This window comes from Pelodiscus sinensis, chromosome 6 (genome assembly GCF_052426305.1).
Source record: "Pelodiscus sinensis isolate ZL-2025 chromosome 6, ASM5242630v1, whole genome shotgun sequence".
NCBI classification, from domain to species: domain Eukaryota; kingdom Metazoa; phylum Chordata; order Testudines; family Trionychidae; genus Pelodiscus; species Pelodiscus sinensis.
Genome location: NC_143057.1, coordinates 88,083,745 through 88,107,187, shown reverse-complemented (window position 1 = coordinate 88,107,187; position 23,443 = coordinate 88,083,745). Strand labels below are relative to the sequence as shown.

The 23,443-nt window shown below is 43.8% G+C and overlaps 1 protein-coding gene and 1 long non-coding RNA gene across 3 annotated transcripts in view; one reads left to right on the top strand and one right to left on the bottom strand.

Moving 5' to 3' along the window:
• ARSB (arylsulfatase B) overlaps positions 1-23,443 on the top strand; it is a 101,902-nt gene that overhangs the window by 6,289 nt on the left and 72,170 nt on the right. For both annotated transcript variants that reach the window (XM_014571538.4, XM_075932330.2), the window contains 3 exons: positions 5,609-5,795; positions 8,963-9,153; positions 12,396-12,603. In XM_014571538.4, the coding sequence (XP_014427024.3) occupies positions 5,609-5,795; positions 8,963-9,153; positions 12,396-12,603 (586 nt within the window). The remainder of the gene's footprint in view (positions 1-5,608; positions 5,796-8,962; positions 9,154-12,395; positions 12,604-23,443) is intronic.
• LOC102444981 (uncharacterized) lies at positions 1,163-22,504 on the bottom strand. Its single transcript, XR_012904867.2, has 3 exons — positions 22,379-22,504; positions 2,916-3,061; positions 1,163-1,462 (listed from the first exon to the last, which is right to left on the bottom strand). It is a non-coding gene; the product is annotated as an uncharacterized LOC102444981 (long non-coding RNA).

Below are 23,443 nucleotides of genomic sequence, written 5' to 3'. Positions count from 1 at the left end.
GCAGAACCTGAGAAACAGCTGTCCATGGGGGTCCCTTTAAGCACACATCTCAGATCGCCTTAGGCAACAGCATCCAGAAACAACTGCTGACCTAATGCCCTGCCTGAAGTGGTTCTGGGTGGCCTTTTATGTGAGAGAGTGTCCAATAAGTCTGGACACCCTTTCAAAAAAGCAGATTGCTTTTTTGATGCATGTTTGTGTGTGGATGTTCTCTTTCCTAAAGCAGAAACAATCTTCTGAAAGAAGCCTGCAGTCTAGATGTAGCCTCTATGTGGGATTTTTATTACTCTTGACTCCTTAGCATTGCACAGTGGTAGATAGCATTTACCTTAAATGTATGCATATCAATTGATAGCTTTCAACACAAGACTTATGTTAAGGTTAGGGTTACTCCATCTAAAAACAGTATTCAGAGCAAATGAATGGATTTATATAATGATGTTATATTTTCTGTACTATTCTTTATCTCATTCCCTATCCATTCTAATGCTTTGTTTGATTTTTGTCTGCTGCTTCATGCTGAGTAGAAGTCTTCAGGTCCTTTTCTTGAGGTGATATAGTGTAGATTCCAGTAAATTGTACGGAAAGAGTAAGTTAAACTACTCATCCTGTGTTACTCTTCATTGACTAACATTGAATGTCATCTGCTGTTTTGTTGCCCATTTGTCTAGGTTGGTTAGGTTCTCTGAAGTTCCTCCATTTTCTCCATTCCTGACTAAATTTGCAGAAGACAAAAGGGTATCATTAGCCACCTGACTGCTTCTCCTTTTTCCAGATCATCAGCATATTAATTGCCACTTCTAGTATAGCATCTTGTGGCACTCCAGTGTTAAGGTTTGTGTGTCTTGGTGAAAACTGGCCATTTTTTGTTCTTTTACTATCAGTTTCTGCTATGTGAGCATACTTGGCCTTTCATACCATGACAATTTTATTTCATGAATAGCCTTTTATGACAGACTTTTAAAAGTCCAGTTTTTCATTTCTGAATCTCTTTTATTCACTATTTTATTGACACATTTAAAGAATTCTAAGATTAGTGAGGCATAACTTTCCTATGCAGAAGCCATTCTGCTTAGACCCAATATCATGATCTTCTAGGAGCCTTGCAATTCTATTTGTAATTATAGTTTGTTCCAATTTATCATTACAGAATTAAGGCTTATTTGGTTTGGGGTTTTTTTTATTTTAAAACTTTGAACTAACAGGAGTATCATGCTACCAGAGGATGTCAGGCATCTTAGAATGTTGTCTCTGTGGGTGTTCCACTTTAGGTGTCGGTGTGACCTTATGCTGCCAAATCAGAGATTTTTCTTAGCAGTGTTGGATCGCATTTTGCCTGCACAGTAGCCTGTCATGGTGCCACTTGTGTCTATAGACTGTGCACATGACGCAGCTACCCGTAAGTTCCTTCTCTATCATCCTTGGCAGCAGATGGCGCTCTTAGCAGTTGTCACTCCTTTGCCTGAAATACAAAGAAAACAGCTTGTTATCCATTTATTCTTTTCCCATCTGTTCTCCTTACCTTTTTTTTCTTTCAAGAAAAAAACCTTTCAAGAAAAAACAAGAACAAAAACCTTTCTTTTTGGAAAGAGGCGCTAGATTTCCCCATTTTCCTCCCCTCCCAATTCCTTCCTTCTTTCCTTTTTGTTCTAAAGAATTAACCTAACTTCTTTAAAAAACACAAAAACAAAAAACCAGAAGGAGAAAAGAAAAACGAAGAATAAAGAAAATCTTTGCATCCTGAAGAAACCTCAACTGTCACCAGACCCTGTTCCCCTGACTTCAAGTGACACTTGCAGAGATGCCATGCAAGTCTCTGATGGACAGTCTTCTTGTGTTCACTGCCTTGGGGAGAGCCATATTCCTCAGAAGTGCTCTCATTGCAGCAACATGAAAGCAAGGACCAGGTGAGGTAGAGAACTGCGCCTCCAGGTGATCCTCTTAGAAAAATCCCTCCAACCAACAGGAGATGGATTTCCCATTGACCCGTCAACAATGGGGTTCAAAGACAAGGCTCAGACTTCCATTATTTCAAGGAAGTGAGCCTTATCTTCCTCAGACCAGGACTCACAAATCGAGCGAGCCAGCTCCTCTAGAGTGAGTACCGCTGACTAGCACAGCACCTCTGGTGCTGCCTTGGCACACACGCCAACAGCACCAAAAAGGACAGTTTCAGAGCCAGCATGCTAAACAACTCCAGCACTCACAACACCGGCACAGGCAGTGGCACCAAAGCCAACCCGTATGGATGTTCCGCCAGCACCAGCCTCGGCTCTGACACATTCTTCTGCACCGACAACCAAGGGTCAATAGACACTGACCACTACCAGCAGACTGGCACTGAAACATACAACACTGAAGCTCTTCTCAGCATCAAATCAATTTCTTCACCACTCTGATCTTGAGATCCCATTGGTACCACAGTCCCCACTCCTTGGTACCAATCACTCCCCTCCTGGAACCACACAACAGCCACTTCTTTCTCTAGCTGTCTCAAGACAGTGAAGGTGAAGCAGATGGGCACAATAGCCTCTTTTCTTCCTAACACTCCATTTGCTACAACATCACACCCCTAGCATCATACCTACCTGGTGTTCAGAACATCATGGTGGATGCTGTCAGCTGCCTCTTTTCAGAACAGCATGAGTGGGAGATATACCCATCAGTCATTCAAACAGTATTCTACAAATGGAAAGCCTCTTTGACCTCTTTGCCACTTATATGAACTGAAAATGAATCAGTTCTGCTCCACAGCAGGCTCTGACAGGGGATCTCTTGGGGATGCCTTTAGTTCCATGAATAGCACTACTTATTTACATTTTCTCACCTCTACTGCTCATAAATCAAGTGATTCACAAGATCTGACAATTATCCTTATCATCCCAAACAGGCCCAGGCAGACCTGGTACCCTTACCTCAACCATCTCGCATTCTGCAGCCCTCACTCACTCCCATGCCGTCCAGACCTGCTATCACAACACAATGGTTGAAATGCTGAATCCCAATCCGGCAGCTCTTCATCTCAAGGCCTAGCTACTCCATGGTTCCATCATGATGGCTCCTGTTCAGATAGAGTTAAACAGATACTTTAAAATTGCTGAATCCTACAACCAGAAAAACCTACCTCTACAAGCAGAGACTTTTTCTGTCTGTTTCCACAGACACATACAATGTCATCAACCAAAGCACCTTTCCCATACTTGAAGATCTCTTCAACCTCAGGGGGTCAAGCTTATCCTTTGGTTCCCTTAAAGTTCATCTGTCAGCCATCACTCCATTCCATGAACCAATTGATGGTTCCTTAATTTTTTCCTACCCCATCACTAAACAATTTTTAACTGGTATGCAAAATGTATACCCAATGGTTTGGGAACCTACACCTCTCTGGTACCTCAACCATGTACTCAAAAGCCTTACCAGACCTCCATTCAAGCTTTTAGCCACTAGCTCCCTCCTTCGTATGGAAATGAAGGCAGCTTTTCTCATTGCCATCGGCAAGATAGGTAGTAGACCTTTATAGCAGACCTTCCCTTTACCATATTCACAAAGGACTGTTACATTATGGCCGCACCCAAAATTCTTACCAAAAGTGGCTTCCACCTTCCACATCAATGAACCAATACATTTACCTACTGTGACAGGGTCAGTCCCAATCCTGGGCCTCTGCCCCGTTCAGTCCTAAGACTAAGTACAGTGGCACAGGTCCCGCTTGTCCTTGTCTGCGTTTGGGCTTCTGTCCCTTGGCTAAAAGGGTGTTGTGGCTGGGGTCCCTGGTCAGCCTGGGCTGGGTACCAGCCCTCCCCAGCTACTGGCTAGGCTCTCAGGCTACTTGGGTAGGGGAGTCCAAACCCTCCTGGTAGGAGCCCCTTGCCTCGCCTCACCTGTAGTCTCTGGCAACTGCTGCTGTTCTGTATCTCAGCTTTTCTGTTTCTTTTCTTTTCACTTATGCTTCTCTCCATCTCCTTCCAAACTCCTCTACCATATCTCCCCTCAGCAGGGAGGGCCTTTTAAAAGGACCCCTGGCTGCCTGAAGTCAAATCACTTGGGCCTTAATTGATTTATAGCAGCCCCATCCCAGATGCTTCCTTTCTGCTCTTAATAGCCTCAGGTTAGCTGCTCCTGGCTGCCCTGAAATAATAGTCTCTTCCTCTCTCTCTAGCCCTCTAACCTGCCCTGTCACACTATCTTTTCCCCCAAACCACACAAGGATGCCTTACAGGCATGTCTTCACACATGATGTTAGGCAAGCTCTCGCTTTTTATCTTGACAAGACCTGACCCTCCCTCACTCATTTTCACTGTGCTGGGGCAGAGGGTGGGGATATAGGAAGGGGTGCAGAGATATAGGAAGGGGTGCAGGCTGCAACATGGGGTGCAACCTCTGAGGTGGGGCCAGAAATGAGGAGTTGAGACAGTTGGAGGGAGCCTCAGCCTGAAGCAGGGGGTTGGGGTGGAGCTGGGGATGAGGGGGTTGGTATACAGGAGGGGACTCTATACAGGAGGAGACTCTTGAGTGGAGCCAAGGAGTTTGAGGGGAGGGAGCTCCAGGCTGTGGAAAGGGATATGAGGTTTGGGATGGGGTGTGGGTTATGGGGTGAGACCAGAAATGAGAGGCTCAGCGTGCTGGAGGGAGGGGGCTCTGGACTATGGCAGGGGATTGGGATGAGTGTGGTGGTGTGCAGCGTGTGGGCTTCTGAAGGGAGCTTGGATGTGAGAGGGGGTTCAAGAGTGTGGGAGGGGGTGCAGGCTCCAGGAGGGAGTTTGGGTGTGGGAGGAGATTGGGGTGCAGAGGGAGTGTGTGGTACAGGATTCGGGGTAGCGCCTACCTCAGGGAAGGTCCTTGGAAGCAGCAACATGTCCCTTGGCTCCTAGACAAAGAGGTAGCCAGGTGGCTCTGCACAAGGTGACTGCCTCTGCCTGCAGGTGCCGTTCCAGCAGCTCTTATTGGCTGGGAACTGTGGAGCGGGTGTGCAAGATGGGGGCAATGTACAGAGTCCACCTGACTGTCCCCCTTCCTCCCATCTAGAAGCTTGAGGGACATGACACTGCTTTTGAGAGCTGCACTGAGCCAGGTAGACTCCCACGCCAACTGGACTTTTAATAGCCCAATCACTGGTGCTGACTGGAGCTACCAAGGTCTCTTTTTGACTGATGTTCTGATTGAAAACTGGACACTTGGCAACCCTGTGTCATGAAGGACACCACAACAATAAGCATCCTCTATATTAATACAAATAGATTAACAGGTGATTCAGCATGGTGAAGAAATGTCTTACCTTGGAATCCCTCTCCTTAAATGTATGTAGTATTTTAACTGTGTTAGTCCCCTGATATTAGAGACCTAAGGTGAGTGAGGTAATATCTCTTATAGACCAGTTTAAGTTGGTGAGAGACAAGCTTTCAAGCTTACACAAAGCTATTCTTCAGTTCTGGGAAATGTTTCAATATTACACTTTCAGAGTCTTCTAGAAAATGCTGCGTGTACTATGGAATTGTGAAACTTCAGACTCATTTTATGATGTGTATTTTTAAATATTGATACAGTGCTTTTATTGCATACATTGCTATTATGGTAAAACTAATACCTGCATTGGGTTTATTTTTCCAAGATTCATACAGGTTTACAACACCAAATAATTTGGCCTTGCCAGCCCAGCTGTGTCCCTCTGGATGAAAAACTTCTGCCTGAACTGCTGAAGGAGGCAGGATATGTTACCCACATGGTAGGGAAGTGGCATCTAGGCATGTATAAAAAAGAATGCCTTCCAACCCGCAGAGGATTTGATACTTACTTTGGTAATGGTCAGATGTATTACTTTTCTTCTACGTACTTTACTAACCGTATTGAAAGGGGAAATATTTTTTAAGAACAAACTCAAAACAGCCAGTAAAAGTGTTTTAGCTGTTTCAGCACATAGCAAAATATAGTTCTCTAATTTAGCAGACTACAACTGATAAATAAATGTTCAGCCTATTGCTGACAATAGTCTGATTTTCTGAAACCCACAGAAACAAATACTTGTACAGTATTTTAAGTTCCACATTTCACTTGTCCCATTGTGCTTAGTTACTCCATATGTTGCACGAGTATGCTCTCAGAGGAAGCTTTATACAGGCAGTCCCCGGGTTACGTACAAGATAGGGACTGTAGGTTTGTTCTTAAGTTGAATCTGTATGTAAGTCGGAACTGATCAGTTTCAACAGCGGCTGAATCTGGATGCCAGTTCTGACTTACATACAGATTTAACTTAAGAACCCCAGGCATCCCCAAGTCAGCTGCTGCTGAAACTGATCAGCGGCTGATTCCAGGAAGCCCGGGGCAGGGGCTTCCTGTAGTCAGCCACTGGTCAGTTTCAGCAGCAGCTGACTTGGGGACGCCTGGGGCAGAGCAGCTGGGGTGGTGCTGGGTTGGTCCAGTAGCGCCGCCGCTCCTCAGCGCTACTGGACCAACCCAGCAGTACCCCAGCTGCTCTGCCCCAGGCGTCCTGATTCAGCCGCTGCTGAATCTGACCAGCAGTGGCTGAATCAGGACGCCTGGGGCAGAACAGCTGGGGTGCTGCCCGGTTGGTCCAGTAGCGCCCAGAGCGGCGCTATGGGACCAACTGGCAGCGCCCCAGCTGCTGTACCACAGGTGTCCGGAGCAAAGCCACGGAGCACGGGGGCAGCGGGACAGCCCAGACGCGCCGTAGCTGTCCGCTGCCCGCGTGCTCCGCCGCTTTGCTCTGCTTTGCCCCCCGTCTCCCTGGTCTGCAGACCAGGGGGATGGGGGGGGGGGCAAAGCAGAGCCAAGCCGCGGAGGACGCGGCCAGCTGACAGCTGTCAGCTGACCGCGCGCTCCGCGGCTTGGCTCTGCTTTGCCCCCCCCCCATCCCCCTGGTCTGCAGACCGGGGGGGGAGGGGCAAAGCAGAGCCAAGCCGCGGAGCGCGCTGCCAGCTGACAGCCCAGACGCGTCTGCAGACCAGGGGGACGGGGGGGCAAAGCAGAGCCAAGCCACGGAGCGCGTGGGCAGCGGACAGCCCTGTCCGCTGCCCACGTGTTCCGCCGCTTTGCTTCCTCTCCCTGGTCTGCTGGAGACCAGGGAGAGGAACAGCCCAGTTCGTAACTGCGGATCCGACATAAGTCGGATCCGCGTAACTCGGGGACTGCCTGTACTTAATTTTTCCATGTTTCTAGGTTTAGGTCAGACTTTTAACATCACTATAGATTGTGTATTTTTTTTTCTAGTTAAGACACTGCTATTAAAAAGTAATAGGCATTTTACTAGACTATTGGTCATTTTTAAATATATTTTCTAAACACACTACCATGATGAAGGTATTACAAGAACTTGGATAAAATTACATTAAAAAATTATTAAAGGAACTTTTAAGTTGCAAACACTCAAAACTTAGGCATTGCCAGAATTAGGATACCTATGTAACTTTTATTTGGTGCAATTATTAGCATGCTTTTCAATATAGTCTTTAATTGCACAAGCTCATACTGTTTTTCCCACCATAGGGCCACTGCCTCAATAAGCAACTTTTTAGTTATTAATATTTCCTTTTTATCTTCCATATTTCATATGTGACTTGAGGCCTTAATGTACACCATCCAATCAATGCACTGAACTATTTATTTTCTTATGGGCTTTCTGCAAAACTTTACTTTCTCATGGGCTTTCTGTGATGCCCTCACCAAAGTAACTAAGTGCTTCACAAACAGTAATGAAATTATCTTCACAACACCACATCATGTTATCTCTGATGTGGAGATGATAATGCCAGTTTTACACCTGGGGACTTGAGGAATAGCGATTAACACTCCAAAGTTATCAAGTGTTTGATAATTTTGGGTGCCCACTGTAAGAGGGAAGCAATTTATTTTTCAGAGCGCTTAATTCTTCCTATGTTTACACTATGATTCCAGTTGACTTACTTTACAAAAGCAAAATAAACAGAAATCCCCAACACAATTTATTTCTTGTATTTAAGAGCATATTTTTTATGTTTCCTTGAGAAAGCCCTTCCATATCTGACTTTGACATCCTCTGCATCATATACAGCATGGCATAACTGGAAGTTGTTTGGCTAGATATTTTGTTGCTTGATTTGTGTTGTGGGGTTCATTAGGTTTAGGTAGAGTGCATTAGCAGAAAGAAGGTCTTTGGTCAAGAGTCTGGATTTTGAAACTGATTCTGCCCCCTCAGTGAACCTTAATTTGGTTGCCTTCAGGGTATGCTTTGCAATATTCCACTATTATTCTGGAGAATATTTGGGTCATAAAAGTTGAGATTTATTTTAAGGATGAGGTTGCAATAGATTTGAGGCAATTTCATTGCTTCCAGTCAATGGGAGTTAAAGCTGCAGAGTACCTTGCAAGATTGGTGAACCTTATTTTTGCACAGTTTATTTTCTTAAGATTAGTCAGTCTATAAATAATTATTTGTTTGTTTCACCAGTTGGTGTCAGCAGTGAATCAGAAATCACCACATAGTTCATATGAGGGACATTGCTGTAATTCATTGTTACCATTAATAAATGTAAATAGTATAACAGTTCAGTGTTTATAGTATTTATTTAGATATAATCATTCTGTACTAACAAATACAGTTTACAAAACTGTAACTAAAGTTATTCCAATTAGCTACAGGCTCAGGACATGTGCATCTTTGATTTATATGTAAAGATATTGAACTGTTCTTAAAATGTTTCCAGGTTTGCATAATTGATACATAGACTTGGATTTTGTGCTTTATTTTCAAATAAATATAAGATTAGAGATGTTCAGGAATGTTAGGCTGCTTAGCCTCGGGGGGGGGGGGGGTTAGAGAAAGTCTGAAGATGTAATTTTTCTAAGGCACAAGGGGCAGTTTGGCACTGCACTCCCTTTGTATCTTTTGAAAGTCTTGCCTGATATATTTGTTTATATATAGTAAATTATATGTTGGGTTGCTCACTTGGTCACCTTTTTCCTGTTCTAGGTTATCTTCTGGGAAGTGAAGATTATTATTCTCATGAACGTTGTGTATTCATCAGTGCAAAGAATGCAACACGCTGTGCTCTTGATTTTCGAGATGGAGAAGAAGTTGCAGTTGGATATGAAAATATGTATTCCACAAATGTATTTACGAAAAGAGCGGTAGATCTTATAGCCAACCATAAAACTGAGAAGGTACAATACAAATCTGTTGCTTTGTGAACTTATTTTACAAGTATCTTAATATTAATGTCTGTACAATATTAATTTAGGAATTGAGCTTGCTTTGTAAACAATAGATGATAAATATCTAGATACAGATGTGGGTTTATGATAACCCTCACTGTCTTATCAGAGCAATTGGCCTTGTGTTGCTTTTTCACCTGAACAAAGACCTACACTAAACCTAGAGGAAACAGCGTTAAATAGGACATAGTCTCTTATGAGTGCAGGTTTTGCAAATTAGAGATTGATCCACTAGAAAATAAGCCCAGGTCAGAAAAGTGCACTTAATTAAAATGCTCAGCAAACAAAAGTGAACAGTACTGCATTGATTCTTTAATGTTCAAAGCCTTTATGCAGGAGAACTCAGTGTTACAAACACCGGGGGAGGGCTGGTTGCACCAGGTCCAGGACCTACCCCTGCTGCAGCTCTGCATTTAAAGTGTATTAGGACCCACGTGGGCAGATAGCCAGACAGGGGCTGTTGACATCCCACACTGCAGCCTCTGTATCAGAGGCGCAGCGCAGGGCAACAGGCAGCTAGCCCTTGAGGGGAGCTAGTTTTTAAACTGGCTTCTCTCACAGACCAGCTCCCACCTGGAACCCTGTGCTGCTTCATCTGTATCAGATGCAGCACCATGGAGTGGCAACGCGCTCCTTAGGTGTGGGGTCAGAGTGCTCTGACCACCAACCTCATCCCCAGGGACTACAGAATAGTCAGGTAACCGATAAGAATTCATGAGGTTAATCGACTATTCAATTAATTGATATTTAACATCCTTATGTAAAATATATTAACCTATATTATAAAAAGAAGTAGAATTGAAGTTCTTAATTTAAAATTCTCAGAAAAAAATACAGTTTCTCTTTCTTTCCTATAATATAAAGCATGGGTGGCCAACCCATTTAACAAAGAGAGCCGAAACAGAGGCGGAAAAAATACGAAGAGCAAAACCAGAATTATCAAGCAAAAAAAAGGGCTGCCCCTTTAAGAAACAAGCTTAGGCTTTTTGGCCATATCAGGGTCCTGTTGACTGCCGACATATTGGGTGCCATTTTGAATCACCGCTGGGGCCGTTTGGGGGAGGGGGACGGCCACAGGAGCGGCTTCATGAACCACACTTTGGCCACCCCTGATATAAAGACTTCCTACACCACGACATAATAAACTTTTGTATTTAACACTACAGTCATATTAACACCCACCCCCAGAAAAAGCTAACACATTTGTTTTTGTTAAAACTCACAACAGAATAGTACAAATGAACTATCTTACTTTGGACAATACCACATATTATGCTTACTCTGACTACATGTCCCTGGTTTTCTGGGACAGTTCCTATTTTTATACTCTGTCTTGGTGTCCCCATCAAGTAATGAAATGTCCCAGATTTACAGGCCTGTATGCAGGGGGGAAGGTGCAAACTCACCCCCCCCCACCCCCATGGTCCTTCCATCCTGTGTGAGCAGTGTCCTTCTCGTGGGGTAGGTCAGCAGCACCTGTCCCCCGCATGGCCTGAGCACGCCCCACACTGAGCTCGCCAGCGCCATGGCCTTCTGCACTAGCCCCTTGAGGACTCAGGGCTCCTATAGTAGAGGAAAGAAACCACAGGGAGCAAGCCATCTCCTATGGAAGGCTTGAGTAAAGATCTGAGACTGGTATCCTGAGGAACTAGTGTGAGGATAGAGTGCTCCATTCCAGAGCAGGAAAAACCCTCAAAGATTATCCAGAAAGAGGATAGAAACAGAGTCCAGAGCATGAGTTGAAAAGATGCCCCAAAGTGCGGAAGAACCACTTATTTATTTATTTTAGGTTTGTGATTTGGCTGGAGGACTAAGCCACCTATCCAATATAGGCAAAGTTTCTAGGAGACCTACATCAGGGAAGAAAACTGAGGTAGGGAGTTGGGGCGGTGCCACCCTTCTCTATCTGGGATTGCTGTGAGGCAGCCACACCCTCTGACAGTTGGGCATGGTACTGGGAGCAGTGAGAGGGTGATTAGAACATGACGGACAAGGACATTAGGGATGAGGAGTCTGAGGAGTGAAGAGTAGAACTGGCTAGATAAAAAGAATGGGACTAATATGAGGAGCCAGGGATGAGAAAAAGATAGGCTGGGACAGTTTGGAGAGGACAGAGCAGAATCAGGAAGAATGGGCAGGAGAGTGTGTGTCCACAACAGCATGCTTTCCTCTAGAGCAGTGGTTCTTTACCTAGGGTAATCACCCCTCGAGGGGCAATTTGGCATATTTCAGGGGGTAGTAAGTTTAAAATACAATAGGTGTTCAATTTTGTTCAACATAATGTATGAGAAAATGAAAAACAAAAATTATTAATCTTCTTTTTGTTTATTTCCATTTTAAAAAGGAGTAGGGGTAATTTTCATTTATTGGTTAAGCTTAAGGGGTAACAGTGCCAAAGAGGTTAAGAACCACTGCTCTAGAGCTAGTAATGGAACCCAAGGTTCCTGAGTTTTGCCATTCCTCTGCTGTTACAAATATCTGTGAAACCCACTAGCAAAGCATGTGTCTTATTCCCCTCTAATGCTGGTCCACTTAGAGGATAACAACTTATTATTGGTATCAATAATTCCATTAGCTCAAGGTGTAGAGATCACTATGGTGGATTTAGATGTTTTAACACTGCTGATGACCCATGTCTGTGTCAATATAATGACATGTTATGGAATTTGTTGTCTTTTTTCCTAAGCCTAGGAAACTACAAAAGAGTTTATTAAAAGAACTGTAAGATTGCAAAGTTATGCACTCAGGTTAGGATATGCCAGAATTAATGTTGCCTGTGAAACCTTAATTAGGCTTCCTTCTGTATATGCACTTTAATAGTCTCCTATTGTGTAATCATGTACTATTCTTGACTTATTAGTTCACAGAACTTGCACAAAGAATTCACTCTGAGGTAAGAGCAACAAGAAGTCCTGTGGTACCTTATAGACCAACAGTTTTATTGGAGCATAAGCTTTTGTGGGCAAAGACCCACTTAGTCAGATGCATGTGACTAGGCTACCATTAAAATGAAAACATACATTAATATTTTAGCACCTTTATAATAATCTTCCCAGAATAGTGCATATTTTGTGCTTAGAGAAATCTGAAGGAAACCAATAAAATTGCTGCATTAATTGGTTAATGTGACTTTTGCATTGACTGTTTGGGTACTTTCTCATCTATCTTGCATATTGCTTTTTCCTCCCCAGCCTCTGTTTCTCTACATTGCACTCCAATCTGTGCATGAGCCCCTTCAGGTCCCTGAGGAATACATGAAACCATATGCCTTCATCAAAGATGGGAAGAGACGTCATTATGCAGGAATGGTGTCCATTATGGATGAAGCTGTAGGAAATGTCACTTCAGCCCTAAAGAGATATGGGCTTTGGGACAATACAGTTCTCATCTTCTCTACTGGTAAGTTTAATCAAATATTCTTCAGATGACTCACTGAATGTATTATTCAATAAGCTGAAGAGAATGGTCTATTTCACAACAGATTTTAAATCCAAAATAGCTATAAAAATAAAATAAACCTATTCTAAAAGAGGATAAATTGATTTTTTCCCTCTTAAATAGAAACAATTTTGAGTGAGTATTTCTGAAAACAAAGGATTAATGCTTTTGTCTAGAACCGATATGCAATATAGAAAGGTGCTGTACAAACTTACTGAGAACCTTATGTGAGGTTCTAAGGGTCTTCAATTTCCTTTGACATTATAAATACAGACAGTCCCCGACGTACGCGGATCCGACTTATGTCGGATCCGCAGTTACGAACGGGGCTGCCCCAGAGTACATGGACTGCGGGACCTTGCGGTCCTGCCGCCCGTGTACTCTGGGGCTTTCTCTGCGTCTCCCTGGTCTGCAGACCAGGAAGACGCAGAGCAAAGCCGCGGAGGGGCTCGGGCAGCGCTACCTCGCTGCCTGAGGCCCCCCCCCCGCGGCTTTGCAAAGCCGCGGGGAAGCCGGCAGCGGAGCAGTCCAGGCGTGCCTGGGCTGCCTCGCTGCCCGAGCCCCCTCCCCCCCGCGGCTTTGCAAAAGAAAGAAAAGCAGTATGAAATCTGATACCAATACTTACTGTATATAGTAAAATTGCAACTTGACTTGTGAACATTTTAATAAAATGTTTGCAGTAGATCATGGATTAAAACTAAAGACTTTTGAAGTAGAAACAGTAGTGACACTTTTTAACTAAGTTTTCAATCAATTATCTTGTGCTTATCAAATTAACATTTTTCATATTGCTGCAAAATTCATTTAATGATAGCTCTCTAAATAATCAGCTACAGACATGTTGAGAGAAAGGTTGGGCTGCCAAGAGAAGCTCATGTCACTGTCATATCCAGTAGGACTTGAACTGTACTGAAAATTTAAACGGGCAGAAATGCAACATAGTTATTGAAAGCCAAGGAAATTGGGCCTGGATCAGGCAAATCATAGACCAGTTATTCATTTTTTCCAGTCTTCTCACTTCACTTCACACAGCTGTTCTCTATAGTAAAACATTGCATGGATTAAAGGGGCAGCTTCCAAAAAGCAAATGTTGAAACTATTAAATCTACTCAGCTTCTTTGTATAATACTTAAAAAAAATCTTTAAGTTAGATCCCTGAAAAAGCTGTAGGAAAGTGTTGGAAAAAAGAAGCCCAAAGGCATGCAGCCTGCTATCATATAGGAGACTTTATGCTGTTATATCCTTGAAGGTTATTTACACATTTTCAGTCTTTCAAAGATGCTTCCCCTACATGGAATGTCTATTTACAGCTATAGCGTTAGTAAAGGTAGATGATTTAATGGGGGGGAAGAGAAAGGGAGCCCAGAACTGAGGATGGGGTGAGTCCTACAAGTGGTGGAGCTCACTTAAGTTTAATTGTGGAGCTTAAACACCTGCTAACCCCAAAAATCTCAGCTCCCAAATCCCCCTCAGTGCTTTCTCCAATGTAAGACATGCTCTCCCTCACAAGTGCCAACTTGTTCAGTCTTTCACATTCTTGCAGCTTACTTCACAGTAAGAATAGATCCCTGTCCTTCCTGATCTTTTTCGCTTTGCTTGTCTTTTGAATTTACGCCTTCTCTTTAGTCCCTGAAGGCCTGACTTCTCAGGGGAGTCCATCTTATTAGTCTCCTTACTGATGGAGTAGGGGCTTGCACCATAGATCCTCTTTCTTTGTTCCCTTTCCTCCTAGTCCAGGGCAAGTACTGGGAGTTCCATCTACGATGCCTCTTCCTATGCTGCAGATACTGATTTTACTGACTTGCCTTCCAATTTTCTCTGACCTTGGCTACTCTTCTTTGGGTTCCTCAGACCCTGAAGGATTTCAGTAGTGCCTCGGGCAGATAATGTCATAGCAGTTGGACAGCCAGACATATAAAAATTGACCCTGTCTTTCTATAGTTGTAATGTAACTGTGATTAACATGGACGCATTGAAATTGTTGAGGGCAAAGGGAGTAAGGAGGCTTAAAATGGTGACTACTGCCATGATAAGCACCAGTTTTGTCCACACACTTTCCTTAAACTAGAAATTCCTGAGGTCCCTTCTTCAATGAGGTAATTTCACTGTCTGTAATTACATAAATACAGTAAAGCCCCACATTTGGATCTCTCCCTCTCATTGGTACAAGTCCCAGCACAAAATTCTGCAATAATATTGTTCTATAAAGATTTGCTGTTGCTAGCTATGCTGATTATTGTTACTGCTACAAATGTACGGTTTCCCTTTTGTTGACTCAATTATAAAGTATCAGAGGGGTAGCCGTGTTAGTCTGAATCCGCAAAAGCGACAAGGAGTCCTATGACACCTTATAGACTAACAGATTTACTGGAGCATAAGCTTTCGTGGGCAAAGACCCACTTCATCAGATGCATGTTTTTAGCTATTTGGAGTGGAAATCCATCAACCTCATGAAGAAACTTGTATAAATACAGACATGCATCTGACGAAGTGGGTCTTTGCCCACGAAAGCTTATGCTCCAATAAATCTGTTAGTCTATAAGGCACCACAGGACACCTCGTCAATTATAAAGAACTCTTTCATAGAATTACAAAATTGTAGAACACGAACTGGAAGGGACCCTGAGAGATCATCCAGTCCAGTCCCCTGTCCCCACAGCAGGACCATGCATAATCTAGATCATCCCTGATAAATGTCTGTCTAACATGCTCTTAAATATCTCCAGTGATGGAGATTCCACAACCTCCCATTCCACAGCTTTTCACTGGAGTCTCACTGAATTATTACAGAAGTTGATTTTCTCTTAAATCCCAAAAAGAATAGTAGAGACTTCAATAAAAATTCTTTCTATTTCTTCCTCTTTCCGTCTGATATCGCCTAACCAGGATTCCCTTGAAAACATGCCAGTTGGCAAATGGAACTACTGCACATTTTAAAAGGACCTTGTAAAATTTATAGAGGGACTCCAAATCCTCTTTAAAGTAGTGTTATGGAAATCTCTGGCCAAAAAATGAAGTAATCTAACCATTAATACATTCTGTTTCCATAAGTGCATCACGTAACTCCACTCCTCTGCTGTCTGACTACTTTTTTGTACAGATGACCTTTTTGCACAATTAAAATAAGGCAAAATAAAGCCACTGAACTACAGTGTTACCCAACATTATTTTATAATAAAAGCATTTCCACAGTTACTCTTAGCTCACGTGTTTCTGGTTTGAGACTGATAATTATTTAGTAAATGGTTAAAATATCAGAACTACAATGATTTCAAGAACTAAGTAGTGACTAGAACATATGCTGATACATCATGCTGTAAACTTGGTTTTACAGAGAATCATACATACTCTGCTTCCTTAATAAAATGTATAGTGTCAGTGAAATGACTGTATGCAAGCAAAAGAGATATTATGAATGGAGCAATAACTTTGACATTAGAACTTATGTACAGGCAGTCCCCGGGTTACGTACAAGATAGGGACTGTAGGTTTGTTCTTAAGTTGAATCTGTATGTAAGTCGGAACTGGCGGCCAGATTCAGCCGCTGCTGAAACTGATCAGTTTCAACAGTGGCTGAATCTGGACGCCAGTTCTGACTTACATACAGATTCAACTTAAGAACCCCAGGCATCCCCAAGTCAGCTGCTGCTGAAACTGATCAGCGGCTGATTCCAGGAAGCCCGGGGCAGGGGCTTCCTGTAGTCAGCCACTGGTCATTTTCAGCAGCTGCTGACTAGGGGACACCTGGGGCAGAGCAGCTGGGGTGGTGCTGGGTTGGTCCAGTGGCACCCAGAGCGGCGCTACGGGACCAACCGGCAGCGCCCCAGCTGCTGTACCACAGGCGTCAGGAGCAAAGCCGCGGAGCACGGGGGCAGCGGGACAGCCCAGACGCGCCGTGGCTATCCTGCTGCCCCCGGGCTCCGCGGCTTTGCTCTGCTCTGCTCCCCGTCCCCCAGGTCTGCAGACCAGGGGGAGGGGGAGGGGGAGCAGAGTAGAGCAGAGCGGCGGAACGCGCGGCCAGCTGACAGCCCAGACGCGTCTGGGCTGTCAGCTGGCCGCGTGCTCCTCTCTGCTTCCCCCCACCCATGGTTTGCAGACCAGGGGGAGGGGGAGTAGAGCAGAGCAGAGCGGCAGAACGCGCGGCCAGCTGACAGCCCAGAAGCATCTGGGCTGTCAGCTGGCCGCGTGCTCCGCTCTGCTCCCCCCCCACTGCAGATCAGGGGGAGGGGGAGCAGAGTGGAGCACAGCAGAGCAGCGGAACGCGCGGCCAGCTGACAGCCCAGACGCGTCTGGGCTGTCAGCTGGCCGCGCGCTCCGCTCTGCTCCCCCCCCACCCCCCCTGCAGACCAGGGGGAGGGGGAGCAGAGCAGAGCGGAGCGGAGCGGAGCAGAGCAGAGCGGCAGAACGTGCGGCCAGCTGACAGCTGGCTGCGCGTTCCGCCGCTCTGCTCTGCTCCGCTCTGCTCCCCCTCCCCCTGGTCTGCAGGGGGGGTGGGGGGGGAGCAGAGCGGAGCGCGCGGCCAGCTGACAGCCCAGACGCGTCTGGGCTGTCAGCTGGCCGCGCGTTCCGCTGCTCTGCTGTGCTCCACTCTGCTCCCCCTCCCCCTGATCAGTCGGATCCGCGTAACTCGGGGACTGCCTGTAGTTGAAAAGAACAGGACATTTGGGGTTACTTTTGAAGAAGAGACAGGGGTATGTCTAGACTACATTTTTTTTTGAAAAAATGTCACTTGCGTCCATACTGCAATCGCGTTCTTTTGAAATTAATTAGAAAGAACACAAGGGGGTTTTCAACACTGGTAAACCTCAAATTACGAGGAAGAACACCTTTTTCAAAAGAGCTCTTTCGAAAAAAAGGCATGTGTGGATGCAGAACAGGGACATTTTTTGAAAGAAGGCAATCGAAAAAAGGTACAGGTGCCCTGATGGCCATTCTGTGAATAGCAATCAGGATTTTCTTTTGAGAGAGCATCCATGAAGTCTGAATACTCTTTTTCGAAAAAGCAGATCGCCTTTTTGATCCAGTTTTGAGGTGTGGATGCTCTTTTGAAAGAAGCTTGCAGTCTAGACGTACCCACGGAGTCTAACTTTCAGGGACTCTGAGTTGAAGGGTACCTTCATTTAAAATCATGAATAATTAATGTAATCTCTACCAGATCAGCAGTCATCACCTCAGTAGACCAAGTCCTTTTGGAACTACAGGTGAAAATGCTACAAGTTGAAATGAGGCACATATCATAATATTTTCGATGGAAATTTGCCAGCACTGTACCAAGCTAGCTTCCTTGACTTCAGCATCAGTTATTTTTTCATTTAAACAGGTAAATTATTTAAAACTCAACTTTATCCTAAATGATGAGATCATCAAAATTGCCAAAAGAAAAGCATAACTTTCCTTTGAAGCCCTGTGTGAGACTACTGTACAGCCCTGCACTGGGGCAGGGATCACATGGGTCCCACAGATTCCACTTTCATAATAGTGGGAATGGGATTAAGGAATAGCTTGTGTAGAGCTCTTCTTGCCCTCCCTCCAACCTCTCTTTCACCTGTGTAAATGCTGTCCTTTTGGAAAATGTTGCAGTATTCGATAGTTACCACAAGAGTCCTGTAAAATGGAATGTATGGCTTTTCCTTTGAAAACTTAGTTTATATAGCTAAAAGAAAACCAACATGTTCTAAAAGCTTTACCTAATGGAGCATTTGACAAATTATTATGTTCCCTGTAAAACAGGGGTGGGCAAAATATGGCCCACAACCCAGACCTGGGCCACCAAGTCACAGGATCTGGCCTATGAGAACCTCTCCCAGGCTCCGTGCCTGCCCTGACCCCGCATGCTGCTCAGAAGAGCTCTCTGAACCAGGGCCACATTATGACTTCCATGGGCGCTAGGCACTTTTGCCTTCATGGACCCCTCCCACCATAACAACAACAATATTAAAAATTATTTTTGATATAACTTTAAATACTTTGACTTTTTTTTTCCTGTTTTAGGTAAAATGTAATAGATTTTTGTGGGCCCAAAAAGTTTCATTTTTTTTTTGAGTGAGAAAAAAATTAAAACATTTTCTTCAACCCTAAAAGTTCATTTTTTTCCCCTTCTGATTTTAAAAGAAATTAAAACATTTTCGTGGGCCCCTAAAAGTATGGTGGGCCCTAGGCATTGTGCCTACTGTACCTAATGGATAAGTCGGCCCTGCTCTGAACACTGAGAGCCTAGGGGGAGGGGAGTAGAGGCTTCATGCACTGTCTCAGAAAAATCTTGCAGTCTCCCATTGGCCAGTTTCCAGTCAATGGAAGCTGCATAGCAGGACAGGCAGCATGTGAAGCATCCTTCCCCATCTCCCTGGGCTCACAGCATTCAGAGCTGCTGGTGTAGGGGCATGGAAGCCAGGGACCCTGGCTGAGGAACCAGCTGGGTTGCTGGCCGGGAGCCATCCGGGTAAGGGCATCCTGGCTGGAGCCTGTTTCAGCCTCTCCCACCCACCTCTGCCCTTCCTCCTGCATCCTCTACCCCATGTAATCCCTCGCTTCTGTACCCGTATCCTCTCCCAGACCTTGCATCCCCTCTTATATCCCTCTTCCGGGTCACAAACCCCTCCTAGACCTTGCACCCCAAACTTGTACCCCAGTCACATCCCAAATCCCTGTAACCATCCTGCACCAGGTCACAACCCCCTGCTTCACTCAAGATTTCCTCCCAGATCCCTGACCCCCTCCTGCATTGCAATCCCTTACCCCACGTTCCTTTCTGCATCCAACCTCCATCCCAGACCCCATACCTCCTCCATTAATATCATGGAAGAGTGCAGCCTTCGACCACTAACCACATTCTTGGAGTGGCCCCCCATCAAAAATTATTACTTACCCCTACTCTAAAAGTTAAGGGTATAAATTGTGTTAAGTATGCTTATTGAGAATTGAAGTGGGTTTACATGTTTTTGTTAGTCTCTAAGGTGCCACAGGATTACTTGTTTGATTGTGTTAATCTTCAAGTATTACACATCTATTTAGGGTAAAGTAAACCCATTACAATATATACAGATGACATTCTGGGTTACAGCAACTGCATTTAATTTACCTGGATGATTACACACTCGATATAAACAACCTTAGGTGCATATATTTTGGACTTGTATATTCAGTGCTGACGAGTCTTTGTGTGTGTATGTGTGATCTTTCCTTTAGTAAAAAATAGTGAAAATAAGCCATCTTAAATGATGTTAGGAATAAGACGATATCTCACGTTGCATAGCTTTCACATTACATAGAAGATCAGAATTAATTCTCCAAAGGATGATGTGGGTTAGATCAGTGTCAGACTTGGAGATAGAGCTGGCTAGAAGTTTTCTGACAAAATGTTTTTCTAGTGAAAAAATGCCAATTATTGCAAGTGAAATATTTGGCAGAAATATTCTGCCCTGAAGCTAGCTTCACGTAGAATTAAGGCTTAATTGTTTTGCACACCTGTAGTGTGGGTGCTCTAACTTGGCTGCAAAAAGTTGCTGTTTTCCACAGTTATGCAGCTGAAACTATTGATCATATTAACAATCCCAGTTTGTCTTGTATGGTCATGTTTAATAACAAGCACTTGAGCGGAACTTGATGCCCCCATCCAGGGTTCTAATGCCATAAAATGGGAGTTCTGAATTGGGAGCTCTAAATTCTCCCCACCTGTCTTGTTTAGTCAAGGCTTATGAATGTGTTCATGCCTGTTTTATCTACACTATGCTAGTGGAAGCACTAATATAGACCATGTAACATAGCAATTTTAATCACCAGGTAAGGTCTGAGAAGGTTTAGATGACATTGTGCTTCTAATGTAAGTAGCCACTACACTGGGACTCCTAACATTGCAATTACTGGTAATTGCATTGGTGGTAGCAAAGATAGGACATTTTAGAGGCAAAATACACCCAGCCTGGATTTATATGCAGTCATATACTTATATGGCTGAAATGTTCTTTTTCTTATTTGGGTTTATGTATATATCCAGCAATTGTTTTAATTTACATTTTCCTTTTAGAAAATTCATAAAACTCCATAGCATCATTCATTAACTAGAATGCCATAGCATCATTCATTAACTAGAATGCCATTTTTCTGAAGTATATTGCAGTGCTTCTGGAATTAGCGGCATATTTAGCCTCTATATGATTTTTAGTATGGACTAATTATATTTAATACAGAATCATTTTAAACACAATTTTGCTCCATAGCTGCTGACACTAGGCCTGGTCTCAGGACACATCAACCCTGTTCCACAAATTCTGAGGAAAGGAAGAAGTAGCTAGGCATTCAATTTGTAGCCCAAGGTTCTCTCTATTTTTAGTAGTAGCTTTCTGATATGAAATTACATATAGGCTGATACCTGAATTAGATACAGGATATCAGATAGTTTTTAAAATCTGGTTGCTGATCTCTTTAGTTTGCTTTGTACAGATACCATAACAATAAGGAATTACTATTGCTTGAGACAATCAAACATAAACAGTGATGTTTTCAAAAGTCCTTTTTTAACTCATAATATAAGCCCCTGTAGATGCTAGCCTTGCTTATTTAGTCAACTTAAAGCTTTTGTACCAGTTTTAGTTAACTAACAAGTAGGATTTTTCATAGGATAACGAGGATAATCCTGCAGTTGTATGGGTAGACCTTCTCACTGACCTCAGTGGGACTCTGCTGTCATATAAGGAAATACTGCCTCACATTCCTTTACAGTACTGGGACAATAAATTGCTTCACTTTCAGAAAAATGCCTAGGAATTTATGTACAATCTGATCTAATGAATAACTGTGTCACTCCTACCCTCTAAGCTGGGCCGTTCCTTATAGTACGTTGCTGATGTAGCCTCCAGCCTCAATTGTTTTCTCACAGCTTCCAGTATGCAGATCATTTCCAGCTATGTTTATTTCTAGTCTGTAGCCAGACAGCCAATTCTGGGCTTTTGCAAGCCTTAGTTATACTGCAAGTTGATCCCAACCTACTCCCAGTCTGATTTTTCCCCCAGAAATGTATGTCCTGTGCTTCCCAGCCCTCTGCTGGGCAATACAAGTTTAAATAAAGTCTGTTAGGGTGTGTAACAAGAGTTATTTCCAAGTAATAATGCGAGCATTTTCACAGCCGTTCCATTATTTTGAAATAATGGACAGCTTATTCCAAAATTTGTAAACCTCATTCTACGAGGAATAATACCTATTCCAAAATAGCTATTTCAAGATAAGGCATATGTGGATGCTCCACTGCTGCTATTTCAAAATAGCCCCTCATCCAGAGGCGCCACTACTACAGCCAGAGGTTGGCCCTCGAGGCGTCACTACCATAGCCATCAGTGGAGCATCCACATACGCCTTATCTCGAAATAGCTGTAATTAGGAGGTGGAGCCTGTAATTGCCTTGCCCAAAGCCAAAGCAGGCCAGATCCAGTCCACTGAGAGGCTTTTGTCCATCTCTGCATTAGGCTATACTGTTACCCCAAAAATATTCTCACTGGAGACCACCTAGGGTTACAGGGTTACACTAGTGTGGGTTTATTGCTTGAGGAATTAGCACTCCACTATTTGCACTACAAAGTTAAACCAAAGAAGATAGATAGAGCTACCACCGAAGGTTTAAACTAAAGAAGATACAGAGCGCTCTCTCTCTCTCTCTCTCTCTCTCACACACACACACACACCCCTCCATTCATTCATTCATTCATACACATTCATTCCTGCCCTCAGGCACTCACACACTTACACAGGCATATGGGTTGCAGACGGAACCAAGGCATGTAGATCCTGGAGGGACTGTCTGCCCATCATGGGTGGAGAAGCTGGGCAGGAGGAGAGACACTGTCTGTAGAGAGGAGTTTCTCAGGAGCCAGGGAAGAAAAAAAGAGAGTCTCACATGTGCTCCCTTTCTTTATATAGTGTCTGAATGGCTCATTCACCTAGTCATCAGGGAGCATGCCCAGACTTCCCTTTATCCAGGAAAAGCATCAGTCTGTGATGACTCATCACCATGTGCTTCATTGTTCCCAGTCTTCTTCAAACACAAAGACTCTCACACTCACACTCAGTGGAGAATGCAGTTTAGAGCAAGTTACAGTCAAGGTAGCTGAGAGTTACAGTAAGTTTGAGAGTTACAAAGATTACAAAGTTTGACAAAGATCACAATGAGTTGCAGTTTAAAACCTTAGACCTTACAGTTTAGTGTAGTTTCAGAAAATGCATGTGTATAAATCAAGTAAGGTCAGGCGGAGGCTTTTTTATGCAACATATACTATCCCAGACTAAGGGTTGTTGTTTATAGACTAAAAGAGCCTGCTGACGACCCTGTAAACAACTAGACAATGTCCACACACCTTGGTCCCTTCAAGCAGAGAGACAGGGTGTGCATGTGCCACAACATGGACCAACTTCTGCTGGTGAGAGAGGCTTTTGAGGTTATACAAAGATCTTCTTCTGGTGTTAAGCTTTGTGTAAGCTTGAAAACTTGTCTCGCTCATCAACAGCAGTTGGTCCAATCAAAGATATTACCAGAGTTGTTAGTCTGCAACTTTTCTTCATGTTTGTATTCACTTTCTTTCAGAAAGACAACACACTTTATTCTAATAAACCAAGGTAGTATTAGGTGTGTATGCAGTGCTCTTGTTTCATATTTGCAACTTCTATGAATGTACAGCCATTATTAATCCTGGGCAATTATACATCTCTTAATGTCCAGGATTGAGTTACATACACTTTTATAATATACAAATAAAAGCAAAACCTTGGTTTCATCTTAAAGTTAGGTCACTAAGGGGTCTCCAATTCAGGTGGG